Source organism: Galeopterus variegatus, unplaced genomic scaffold, assembly GCF_000696425.1.
Source record: "Galeopterus variegatus unplaced genomic scaffold, G_variegatus-3.0.2 Scaffold999, whole genome shotgun sequence".
Lineage (NCBI taxonomy): Eukaryota > Metazoa > Chordata > Mammalia > Dermoptera > Cynocephalidae > Galeopterus > Galeopterus variegatus.
Window position 1 is genome coordinate 54,716 of NW_007727110.1, and position 13,202 is coordinate 67,917.

General features: G+C 46.5%; 1 protein-coding gene across 2 annotated transcripts in view; it reads right to left on the reverse strand.

Moving 5' to 3' along the window:
• TK2 (thymidine kinase 2, mitochondrial) overlaps positions 1-10,659 on the reverse strand; it is a 32,113-nt gene extending 21,454 nt beyond the window's left edge. For both annotated transcript variants that reach the window (XM_008574122.1, XM_008574121.1), the window contains exons 1-4: positions 10,626-10,659; positions 10,384-10,593; positions 9,440-9,471; positions 2,564-2,638 (exon numbers count right to left, since the gene is read on the reverse strand). In XM_008574122.1, the coding sequence (XP_008572344.1) occupies positions 2,564-2,638; positions 9,440-9,471; positions 10,384-10,593; positions 10,626-10,659 (351 nt within the window). The remainder of the gene's footprint in view (positions 1-2,563; positions 2,639-9,439; positions 9,472-10,383; positions 10,594-10,625) is intronic.
• Between the last annotated feature and the right edge of the window lie 2,543 nt (positions 10,660-13,202).

Below are 13,202 nucleotides of genomic sequence, written 5' to 3' on the forward strand. Positions count from 1 at the left end.
CTCGATATAAGCAGGAACCATTCAATCCACTGGGGTCCACAAGAGAACAAAAAACAGAGAAAAAAGATGAATCGCACTCTATCCTCTGGAGCTGGCATACATGTTTGTCTCCTGTCCATAGATACCAGAGGTCAAGACTCTTCAGCTTTTGGGTTCCAGGACTTACACCAGAGACACCATCAGCTTCCATGGTTTTGAGGCCTTTGGACTTGGACTGAGCCACACTACCAGCATCCAGTTTGCAGATGGCCTATTGTGGGACTTCTCTTCACAATCACATGAACTAATTCCCCTAATAAATCCTCTCACATAGTTATAACATATCCTATTAATTCTGTCTCTCTGGAGAACCCTAATACAGATTTTGGTACCAGAAATGGAGTTTCTCTGCTGTAACTCTAACCCCATGTTTCCACTCAGCATTGCTCTAGCAAAGGCTCTATGTGGTGACTCTACCCCTGAGACAGATCTCTTCCTGAGTCCACAGGCTTTTCCATACATCCTTTGAAATTGAGGTGGAAGTTCCCAAGCCTCCACAGCTCTGACATTCTGTGAGCCTGTAGACCTAACACCACGTGGATGCTGCCATGGCTTCCAGCTTGTATTTTCCAAAGCTGCAGGTCCAGACACACCTGGGGCCAATTCAGCCATGGCTGGAACAGCGGAAGCAACTGGGGTGCTGGTGTGGGGAGCAGCATCCAGAAGTAGCCCTGGGCAGTGAGCCTGTGGAGGGTGCCTTGGGCCTGTTCCCCAAGACCATTCTGTGTCCCTAGGCCTTTGGGCCTGTAATGGAAGGTCTAGCCTCAAAGGCTTCTGCAATGCCTTCAAGGCCTTTTCCCCCTTCTCTTGACAATCCCTTTCTTTTGTACTAATCTTTAGCACCATTGCATTTTTCTCCTGAAAATGTTCTGTTTTTCTACCACATGGCCAGGCTGCAGATTTTCCAAATCTTTACACTCTGCTTCCCTTTTAATTATAAATTCTGGCTTATGTCATGCCTTTTCTGCCATAACTCAGCTTAGGCTGTTGCAAGTAGCCATGCAGCTTCCTGAATGTTTTGCTGCTTACAAATTTCTTCCACTAAATATGTTGGGTCAGCACCTTTAAGTTCCAAATTCCATAATACTTTGGGGCATGAAGAGAATGCAGCCAAGTTCCATGCCAGTTCATAGCACGGGTGATCTCTGCCCCAGTATGGCCTTCAATGTCCATATTTCAATCAGCATTCTGCTCACTACCATTCAACCAATCTTTTAAGAAGATCCAGATTTTCCCTGGTTTTCTTGTCTTCTAAACTCCCACCAGCAGCTAGGCTTTTTCTAGCCTATTCCTTCAAATTCTTCCAGCCTTTGCCCATTACTCAGTTCCAAAGCTGTTTCCACATTTTCAAATATCTGTTATAAGCAACACCCCATTCTTGGTACCAATTTTCTGCATTAGTCCCCCAATGTCCATATATTAGAAGCTTAAGTCCCACTGTGACTTGAGGATGGAAGGTTGTATTACGGTAATTAAAAAGAGGTGATGTGGGCCGGCCCGGTGGCGCACTGCGCTAGTGCGCCGCTTGGGAAGCGCGGAGGCACTCCCGCCGAGGGTTCAGATCCCACATACAGACCGGTTCCCGCTCACTGGCTGAGCGAGGCACGGGGGCAACGCCGAGGGTTGCGATCCCGTTGCCGGTCCCGGTCCGGTACGGGGGCGACACTGAGGGTTGTGATCCGTTGCCGGACACGGAAAAAGACCAAAAAAAAAAAAAAAAAGAGGTGATGAGATTGTAAGACTATGTCACAGTGAATGAATTAATAATAGTGGTCAGGGGCATGGTTCTGAGAGCTTTAAAAGGAGAGCATGTGAGAGTCTCTCTTTCTCTGCTCTGCCATTTTCTGCCATGTGAGACCCCTGCATTGCTGTAAAGCCACAACCAAAGAAAACCCTCACCAGATATATTGCCTGGACTTTGGACTTCCAAGCCTCTGAAACTGCAAGCAATAAGTTTCATTTTCTTTTTCTTATAAATTACCCAGTTTCAGGTATTTTGTTATAAGCAACAGAAATGGACTAACACATTCTCTGTTTGGACAGTGATATCTCAGACATGACAATGTAACATTCTAGCCTTGCTCAACAGCCTGACTTTTGTCCTTTCATACTTAGACTCTTTCCCTAACAGACTGTGGGGAGGTCTATACCTGCACTGTCTAGTACAGTGACCATGAGCCGCATGCGGCTATTAAGACCTTGCAATGTGACTGGTCCAAATTGAGATACATCATGAGTGTAAAATACATACCAGATTCCAAAGACTTAGTATGAAAAACAGAATGCAAAATCGCTCATTGATAATTTTTATACTGATTACATGTTTACATATTTGGGATATATAGTATTAAATAAAATGTTCTTTTTGCTTTTTTAGTGAGGCTATTAGAAATGAAAAATTACATATGTGGTTTGCACTTGTGGCCCACGTTACATTTCTATTGGTCACAGCTAGTTTACCCGCTCTATAAATTATTCCATCAAGCCTTTTCAGGTTCCTTCAAACCCAGTGTGGAGGCCATACCTCAATGTCTGTTGTGCTGGAGAAGAATTCCAGGCATGTCGTCTTCCCACTTGCAATATTGCCCTCTACACAGATCTGGCAAAAGACAAATGCACATTAGAGCCAGAAAGCAAGCACCGGGGGAAACATTAGGGAGTGATTTCTAGGTAAGGGCTCAGGTGAACAGCATAGTTGGTTCAGTCCAAGACTTTGAAGTGTAAGCCAAAATCTCTCCTCAGGAAACCCCCAGGGTCCCATCATTAGTAATGACAGACAAACAGATTTTCTCCCTCAGTGGCAGGCTCAAGTTGTCCCTCCAGACCAGACTCTCCTTTCCATCAATTTCTAGACAACACACAGCCTAGCTCTGCCCTTCCCTAGCTCAACCCTTCAGACTATTAGATTTTAGGTATAAGTGTCCTGCCTCCTTAACCAGAGCTTGATTAACGGCTTTGAGGTTGGGAAACATATGTATGTTATCTAGACTCTAACTCTGCTTTGTACAGAAAAAAAGCACTTGGTCATTGACTAGAAAGTATTAGGAAAGGGGAGAAGAAAAAAGAGCAAGGACTTTGCTGAACACCATGTCACAGGCCAGGCCCTAAGATGGTTAACATACATGATTATCACATTTAACCTCGCCAGAACCTGAGAAGTGGGTCCTAGCATTGTTCACAGAAGTGAAAAATGAGGCATGTAGAAGGGAATAAAGCAAGAAGGACAGCCTGAACATACACTCTGTTCATGATGAAAGCAGCTGGGGAGGGAGATGTCACAGCACTAGTAAGAGGGGCCACAGCCAGCCATCTGGAGTTTATCTACACCAAAGACCAAGGAGCCTCCTACAAGTAACACTCCATAGGGAAAGAAGGCATTCACAGCAGTGGTTCTCAGCCTTTGCTATGCATTGGAATCAACTGGGAACTTGTAAAACTATCTACAAGGAAGCCATAACCCAGCCCAATCTCTGAGCATGGGATTCAGGCCTTGGTAACTTTTAAAGCTCTCTCCGGGTGATTTCAATGTGCAGGCAAGGTTGCGCACCACTGGTCTGCAACAGAGTAGCTTGTTAACATGAGATACCACCAGGTGACACCCAGGCCCTTGGAATCAGACTTTGGGTTGGAGCCCTTGAACCTGCCGCCCAGCGATTCTGACAAGGCTCTGCTCAACCAGGAACTGCTGGTGACATGGGCTAAGTGGCTTTGTCTGCAACAGATTACCAGAGGGAGCAGGCATTTCTGCATATGTAAGAGGGCAAACTGGCCCTTGAGATCACACATTAGACATCCTCTGGGAGCAGCCACAGTCAGAGAAGAACCTGTCCTGCTGCACAGTGACCTGTTGTTGCTTTATACCCAGGCTGGAAGTACCCAGAAAAACGTGGGCCACTTAGGTAGCCTGCCCAAGGCACCAGACCTGGCAAGGGAAAGAGGTGGAATTCACAGCCAGGCCTGAAAGGCCCTTTTCTCATGACCCCTGGTGGAGTCTCAGTAAAACAGTACATAAAACACCACGTCACAATTGCCACACCTCGCCACACCCACTATAAACTCTCCTCAGCAACTGGAACTCTGTCAGTCAGCTGCAAAGGCTTCCTCCTGCCTTGATCCTAACAGGTATGCAGAAAAGCCAGGCCACCCTCCAATTCCGAGTCCCTGCCAGCTCACTCCTTTAGAACCCCAAACTATAAAATAAACCCAAGAGAGTGCGCAAAAGGGCACAAAAGGACCCCATTAGAACATAAACAGGTTTGATATTTTGTTGTTGCTCTCTAAAGAAAACCATTTTTCCTGTTCCTAGATATTTAAAAAGAGCTCAACCTAGACATCATTCTACATAGACTTTCTTTCCTGTTCACTGCAAAGACTTTAATATGTTGTTCAGATGAGATCTTCTTCTAAAAACACTTGTTCCTATTCCCGCCATGAAATTATGAAGAGTGGGTAAATGTAAGGCCTTGAATGAGCTCAGCGAATTTGCTCCCTGGTTTAGAGCAGGCAACGCATGAAGGATCTCAAAAAGTTCCCATCATGGAAGGGAAAAAAGAGAAGTCAAGCAAAAGAAGTCCATAATTTTTTTTTTTCGTTAAATTTTTATTTTGTCAATATACAATGTATTAGATTATTATGGCCCATCACCGACACCTCCCTCCCTCCTCCCTCTCTCCCCTCCCACCCAAGAATGTCCTTTCCATTTGCTTGTTGTAACAACTTCAAAAAAGTATAGTTGTTACATCTTCTTCCCCCCGCCCCCCGGTTTTTTTGTGAGTGTGTATGTGGGTGAATTAATTTGTTTATTTTTAGCTCCCACCAATGAGTGAGAACATGTGGTATTTCTTTTTCTCTGCCTGACTCGTTTCACTCAATATTATTCTCTCAAGGTCCATCCATGTTGTTGCGAATGGCAGTATTTCATTCTTTTTTATAGCTGAGTAATATTTCATTGTGTAGATATACCACGTTTTCCGTATCCACTCATCTGATGATGGACATTTGGGCTGATTCCAACTCTTGGCTACTGTAAAGAGTGCTGCAATGAACACTGGGGAACAGGTATACCTTCGACTTGATGATTTCCATTCCTTTGGATATATTCCCAGCAGTGGGATAGCTGCGTCGTATGGTAGATCTATCTTCAGCTGTTTGAGGAACCTCCAAACCATTTTCCATAGGGGTTGCACCATTATGCATTCCCACCAACAATGTAATCTGGATTTGACTTTCTGTAACCCGAGTGTTTCTTGGTCTCTTCTTGAGTATGGTTAGTTAAGTAAATGACCAAATGATCATTTGGGTAACCTAAAGCCTTAAAATACTATATGTTGTACAGCTCCACTTGGTAAACTAAGAGTCACCTTTACGGCCATCTGTTCTTTGACAAAGGCACCAAGCCTATTCACTGGGGTCGTGACTGCCTCTTCAGCAAATGGTGCTGGGAGAACTGGATATCCATATGCAGCGGAACGAAACTAGACCCATACCTCTCACCATATATTAAAATCAACTCAAAATGGATTAAAGATTTAAATATACACCCTGAAACAATAAAACTTATTAAAGAAAACATAGGAGAAACTACAGCAAATAGGGCTGGACACAGACTTCATGAATACAACCCCAAAAGCACAGGCATAAATTAGTTTTTAAAGTGATGTTTACATATATTATAAGAGGAGTGCAAACCCATTGACAAAAATAGCGAAAATTATAAAGCAGAAAATACTGCCCATTAATCAGATACTGAGATAAACTTCACTACATTTTAGCATATTCCACACACGTATTATTTTCTACACACATTTCACATCTTTGAGAGTCTTTCAAGTGCTTATAGAAGGCCTGCTATGTACAAGGCACTGTGTACTGAGGACCCAGTCCCAGTACCCACAGAGCTCACAATGAGTGTGAGGGTGGGAAGGAAAGTAACAGGAAATTATGGGACAAGAAGGTGTTCACTATGCCGTGGCAGCACACGGCCAGCCAGGCCTAGTGTTCTGTGAATGTGCCACAATTTACCCCCACTTTCCTCTGCCACATATGAGGCCTTGAGTCGTTTCCCATGATTATAACTGACACTGTGATGAATCAACTACCCTTATTTTTAAACAACAACATTTAATCTTTTCTAAAAATGGAAGTTAAGGGCCGGCCCGGTGGTGCACTGCTACAGTGCGCCGCTTGGGAGCGCGGCGGCGCTCCCGCCGAGGGTTCGGATGCCACGTACAGACCGGCCGCTCACTGGCTGAGCGAGGTGCAGGCGCAACACCGAGGGTTGCGATCCCGTTGCCGGTCCCGGTCCGGTACGGGCGTGACACTGAGGGTTGCGATCCATTGCCGGTCACGAAAAAAGAGACAAAAAGGGAAAAAAAAATAAAAATGGAAGTTAAGCATTCTCACTGTAGGAAATACAGAACTGCCATTTGGATGCTTATTTGGAACCAAAGGCTCCAGCAGCAAACAGGCTTGGCTCCAAAGCCCCCACCAGAAGAGTCAAAATATATATTGTTCTATTAAAGACCCTGAGATGTCTGCAGTAAAAAAGGAAATTTGCCTAAATGTCTCTCTATTGGTGAATGGATAAACAAAGTGTAATATACCCATACAATGGAATACTATTTGGCAACAAAAAGGAATGAAGTGCTGATAAATGCTACAAGGTAGATGCACCTCAAAATAGTATGCTAAGTGAAAGAAGCCAGATACAAAAGATCACATGCTGTATGATTCCATATTATATGAAATGTCCATAAAAGGCAAATCCATAGAGACAAGAAGCAGATTCGTGGTCTCCTGGGACAGGAAGCATGACCGAAAATAGGCATGAGGTTTCTTTTTAGTGATGGAAATGTTCTAAAATTAGATTGCAGAGATATTGCAGAACTCTGTAAATTTACTGAAATACCTTTGTCTTTTTTTTTCTTTTCTTTTCTTTTTAAAGATGACTGATAAGGGGATCTTAACCCTTGACTTGGTGTTGTCAGCACCATGCTCTCCCAAGTGAGCTAATCGGCCATCCCTATATAGGGATATGAACCCACCGCCTTGGTGTTATCAGCACCGCACTCTCCCAAGTGAGCCACAGGCCGGCCCCCTAAAAAATCTTTGAATAGTATGCTTAAAATGGGTGAATTTTATGGCATGGAAATTATAACTCGATAATGCTGTTTTCTAAAAAAAGGAACCCAGTTCAATTTCATTTAACAATCAAGGAGCTGGGGGAAGACTCCCCACTTTTGCCCCCAAACTCTCTTTCATACATACCCATTGTTAACCCCCTAACTTTCTCTTAACGATACTGAGAATTTCTTCATTATTAACAGTTTATGATATTTCTTTCCTGTTTTTTCCCCTAAGGTCAGTTTATATTTTATTTCATTTAGATTATACTTCATATATTTTTACTCTTAGTGATTTGTGGTTTTTGTTGTTGTTTTTCCCCATTTTTTACCATGAGTACCTTCCTAGGTCATTAAAATTTTTTCAAAAACATGATTTTGAACGGCTTATATTTCCATCACATAAGATACACCAAAATTTACTGAAATATCTACTGTTAGATGTTAAGTTCTGTCCAATTTTTTTTATTACAAAATTGTGTTGTTGTGATGCCCAAATTTTTGATATTGTAAATAGTGCTGTTTGATGGCTATACCACCCATGCAAACACCCCCATTACCCTGGACATCTTTGCTCCTCACCCAGCAACACCAAGCAACCAGCAATGCCTCTGAGCCCTGCATCCCACCCATCTGCAGAATCTGTGTCCATCTCCTTGGCCCTGAGTTTAGTTAAGGCCTCCACTCCTCTTGGCTGGAGTAGCCTCCCTGCTGGCCTCTCCACCTCCAATCTGGCCCAGCAGAACACTCCACCCATGGTCCACCACTGTTTCTTCCTAAGGCAAATCAGAGCCATGTTGGGTGGGGGTAAAGTCCTTCAGGGGCTCTAGGTGTTAGGACCTATCTCCACTCCATCCACACACCTCGAAGCCCTCCCCACCACCTCTCTAGGTACTGGCCACAAGCCCAGGCCTGCAGTTTCTCTTCCTTCTGTGACTTGCACCTGTAGTTCTCTCTCCTCGATCTCCCAGGAGGCATTAAGGCTTCCCAATCCTCCCCTCAGTCATCAGCCCCCCTCCTCACAGCCCACAGACCCACTGCTGTTCTAGATCCACCATTGTCCTACATACTGTTGTCTCCCCCATCACACTGACCAATCAGAAGGACCGTGGGCCAACGGCTAACAACGGGGGCTGTTTGATTTCCAGCTCCAGGTCCTAGCCCAGTGCCTCCTACACATGAGCTCACAGGACTTGAGTAACCACTCAAGCAGCCATGAACCTGAATGCAGGCTCCACGCCACTTCTTATAGACTATGTACTGCATGTCTGGGGCATATGAGACCGCACCCAGAAAGCACCTAGCACAGGCCCCACTCACATCAATGCTAACTCAATAATGAATAACACAATAATGCATTAGTTCCCATCCAGCTCAAGTGTGCGACCTCCTCCCCTTCTATGGTGCCCACCTGCCGTACCCCACTCCACTCCTACAATTTCAACAAACTTCTATAAATCTCAAGTTTTTCAATCACCAGTCCTCTCTATGTGATGTCATTCCTTCCCAGGCCCTCTCCATCACCCTGACTACCCCTGAGGCCTGGCCACACCTCCCACCCTCTACAGATCCCAGCCAAGGTACTCCTGCCACCACCAGCCAAGCCCCCGCCCCTCCCAGACATAGGAGCTACTGACTTCCAGCTAGCTTAGGGAATTGAGCCTCTTGACTGATGGTAACTGAAATATTGTTCCCAACCCTAGCCAGCTAAAGCACCCAACATCCCCACAGACATATCCAACTTAATCCTCCTTTGACCTTCAACCTCACACCAGCCACAGTCCCACCCCAAAGCGAGCATCTCAGAGTCACCATGATGACCCACATCTGCGTACCCTCATGGATTCTCTCTGCTCCCCTGCCCACCACCAGTCTCAGCACTGGAGGGTAGGGAGTGGTGGTCAGCAGACCTTGCATCACATCTGGGCTGCCCAACCCAAGTTGAAACCAACCCTCCCCACACAGGATGAGCATTTTTCAAATCCTTTTACAGCCATCTCTCAAGCTTTAACAGTCCAAATCTACCTGACAGATATGAATACATGTATACTCCTACCTGCATAGACTCTGGGAAAGGACATACAAGAAATTGGTAACAGAGGTATCCTCTGGAGGGGGAGGTCTAAGGCCCAGGCATGGAAACAGACTTCCTTATCCCTGGAGATCTTGTACTTCTGTTTTTTATTATGTGCACATACATGTTCCTTCACTCCTCTCCTCAAAAAAATAAAAATAAAAATTACCTTACATTGGAGAGTGCATATAAAAGAGGGACTTACCACTGATTTTTTCTCTTTTTCGTTTTCTCTATCTTTATCTACAAAAGAAAAGAAATCAATTTTTAAACTCAAGTTGTAAAGAACTCGGTTCTTCTCTGTCCTAATTTACCAAACGACCACAAAAACAGTAATTTTTATGCAGCCTTCCTGACCTAAAAATGTTTTCTGTCTGGGGGACCCTCTGTGGGTAGATGGAGGTATGTGCACCATTGTCTGCCTATGCGCGACACTGTGCAGCTGCTGCCTGGGTCCTGTAGGCACATCCAGGCCCCATGTGTGCTCAGGTTCTTTCACTTAGTATTTTACACAGTACTTTACATCTTCCACACATTTAGTATTTAGATCTTCACAGATGGGTGTCCGGCAAGTGAAAACTGGGCGGTGGGCATGGGTTTGGGCCTGGGACCCAGGTTCTCCTCCAGGCCCAAAGCTGACATCGCTGCCCGCTCCACAGGTGGCTCTGCAGCGTCTCTCAACATCCCCGCGTCAGTGAACGCCAGAGCCTTACTAAAAAGGCGACTCCCATTTCTGAAGAGGAGGGTCCCTACTCCCAGGTAGGGTGGGAGGACGCCCGGAGCCTAACCTCCCTCCCCCGCCCGCTGGCACCAGCTCCTAGCCCCCGAGCCCCTAAAGAATCGGGCCAGGAAATGGGTCGGGGGACCCGAGCCTAGGCCGCAATGTTCAGAACAGGCCGTCTGTGGGGAGGGGTCCTTCCTGCTCTTTCGGGCCCTTCTCCCCAGCCCCGCCCCACGGCCCCAGCCGCTCGCTGCCGGCTCGCGCCCGGGTACCAGCCAAGGACAGTCCCCGCCCCTCGCCTCCGCCAAAAGAGGAAATCCAGCGCCTCGGAGACGGAGCTTCGGGTTCGGCCTGTCCCGCGAGCAGACGGGCGGGGAGTGGGAGGCCTCCTCGGGACGCCAGCGAAGTGGGACGAAGACACGAGTTACCCGGAGGCCAGGCCCGCTGCTGCACCCCCCGCGGCCCAGCGCCCGAGGCGGGGCTTCCGGGGTCCCCCGGGCCGATGCGGTGCAGCGCCCGGGAAGCCCAGCCCCGCAGCGGCCGCAGCAGCATAGCCTGGCGAGCGGATCGGGCTGACCCGGTTTCCTTCCGGCGCGAGTCCGGACGAGCGCGGCCCGGCGGCACGTCCTGCCTCGCGCGCGCCCCCGTCTCCGCCCCTCCCGGGCGCCCGCTGGTGCCCGGCCCTTAAAGAGACCCCGTCTCATTTCACCTTCCCGGAGAGGGGAAATACCCGTGGTGAGGGGTTCGCCGCTTGCAGTCAGGAAGTCTTTCCATTGCTGGGACGCTGGCAGAATGCACCCACAACCTGGCAAGACTCAGGTCATGGATGGCTAATAATACCAACGACCGATTGGTTAATTAATTATTGCAGATTACAGTACTTAATTGAGCACCTACTCTGTCCAAACACCTGGCACACACACACACTCACGATGTCATTTATTCCTCTCAACAACTCTGCACGTAGACATTGGCTCTCCCATTGTCCGAGCCCGTCCTGGGAGAATTAGGTAACTTGTTCAAAATGATCAGAAGCATTCACTAAGCTGGAATTCAAGCCTATCCGTCTTGCTTCGCAGCCGTGTTCTTTCCTCTGAACTTTGACATTTCCGGGTCCAGACTCTAAATGTACTAATATTCCACCTGGACAGATTTTTTTTTTTTTTTTTTTTGTCTTTTTTACTGACCGGCAACAGATCACAACCCTCAGTGTCGCGCCCGTACCGGACCGGGACCGGCAACGGGATCGCAAACCTCGGTGTTGCTCCCGCACCTCGCTCAGCCAGTGAGCGGCCGGTCTGCATGTGGGATCCGAACCCTCGGCGGGAGCGCCACCACGCTCTCAAGCGGCGCACTGTAGCAGTGCGCCACCAGGCCGGCCCCCACCTGGACAGATTAATGGGGGTTGGAGAGGAAGCCTGTAGGTCCCATCTATAGTTAGCAAATTTCAGCCAGGGTGTGGGGTAGACAAGATATTAAATCCAAAGGGCCCAGGCCCAGTAACCTGAGCTGTTGCCACCCTTGGGAATATGTGAGAGTTCCAGTGCTTGGGGGGAGGGTTTTCCACCTCTCCCAGGAGTGCAATATGCTGGTAGTCACCTCTTGGGCAGGGAGAAGGAAGTCATTTTCCAGAATTCATTTAGCCATTAGATCTGCTATTGGAAAACCGCCACTCCATCTTGTGCTTTCTGCCTATCTGCCACACACCTAGCAAGCACAAGTATGTTGTCCATAAATAAACTTGAGAATTAAGGTCAACATTTTTGTGAGTGACTTGGGATGAGCTTGTTGGAAGTAACTTGATCAGATCTGAGGGAATGAAATGGATTGAAGCAGAGATGGGCAGAATCCAAAGAGATCTGAATGGACTGGGGTGATGGTCAAATTCTCCAAGACAATTTAAATCACAAAAAAATGACATTTTTCACGTCCCTAAAAAGAATCGCTCCAACATGGTAGAGCTCTGGCCTCGAAGGAGCACTTGTGAAAAACGCAATTTGAATTCAAGCAAATGAAGGGCCTCAGGCTGTTCTAAGGAAGAACTAGCCTCCAGTGGGAGTCAAAAGTAAAAATATGCAGAACAAACAGGCTCACACACCCAGACTGTGATGCCCAGGGGGGAGCAGGGATAGCATCTGAGGCCCAGGCCATCAGTTCATTCTACCTACTATGTGCCAGACCCTGGGGACCCTGCAGGGAGAGAAGCAGACAGATGGGTCCCTACTTTTCTGGAATTTACAAGAGGACTTCAAAAAGTTCATGGGGAAAAGGGATTAAAAGATAAAAATTAAAAATATAAACTTTATTTCTCAACACAATTTCCATCAAATTCAAGACACTTTTGTTAGCAAGGATACCAGCTGCTTAGTCCATCCCTAAAGAACTGCAGGTCCTGGGAATTTGACCACATCAATGCAGCCTTTTTTACATTAACTGAAGAAAAATGGATGCCCTTTAAAGATTTTCTAAGATTAGGACACAAAAAGAAGTCAGAAGGAGCCAAATCAGGACTATAAGGCAGATGCAAAACTCTTGAAAAACTGCCCTTGTTTGATGAGAATGAGTAGAAGCATTATTGTGGTGGTGACGGACTCTCTGGTGAAGCTTTCCCAGGTGTTTTTCTGCTAAAACTTCGGCTAATTCTCATCACACTCTCATAATAATCAGATGTTACTGTTCTTTGGCCCTCCAAAAAGTCAGCAAGCAAAATCCCTTGAGCAACCCAAAAAACTGTTGCCATGACATTTGCTCTTGACCAGTCTGCTTTTGCTTTGACTGCACCACTTCCACCTCCTGGTAGCCGTGGCTTTGACTGTGCTTTGTCTTCTGCATCATACTGGTAAAGCCATGTTTCATCTCCTGTTCCAATTGTTTGAAGAAATGCTTCAGGATTTTGATCCCATTTGTTTAAAATTTCCATTGAAAGCTCTGCTCTTGTCTGCAGCTGATCTGGGTGCAACAGTTTTGGCACCCATCAAGTGGAAAGTTTGCTCAACTGTAATTTTTCAGTCAGAATTGTGGGAGCTGGGCTAGCTGGGTTAGCCCAGTTTGTTACAGCACACCCTTGTAATTCCAAGGTCAGGGGTTCAGATCCCCATACAGGCCAGCCTCCAAAAAAATAAATAAAAATAAAAATAATAGAATTGTGGAAGCTGAACTAATTGAGATGTTGGCAGTTGTTTCTGCTGTTGTCAGTCCTCTTCAGTGAGGGCATGGACAAGACTAATTTTTTCTTCAAGAATTGATG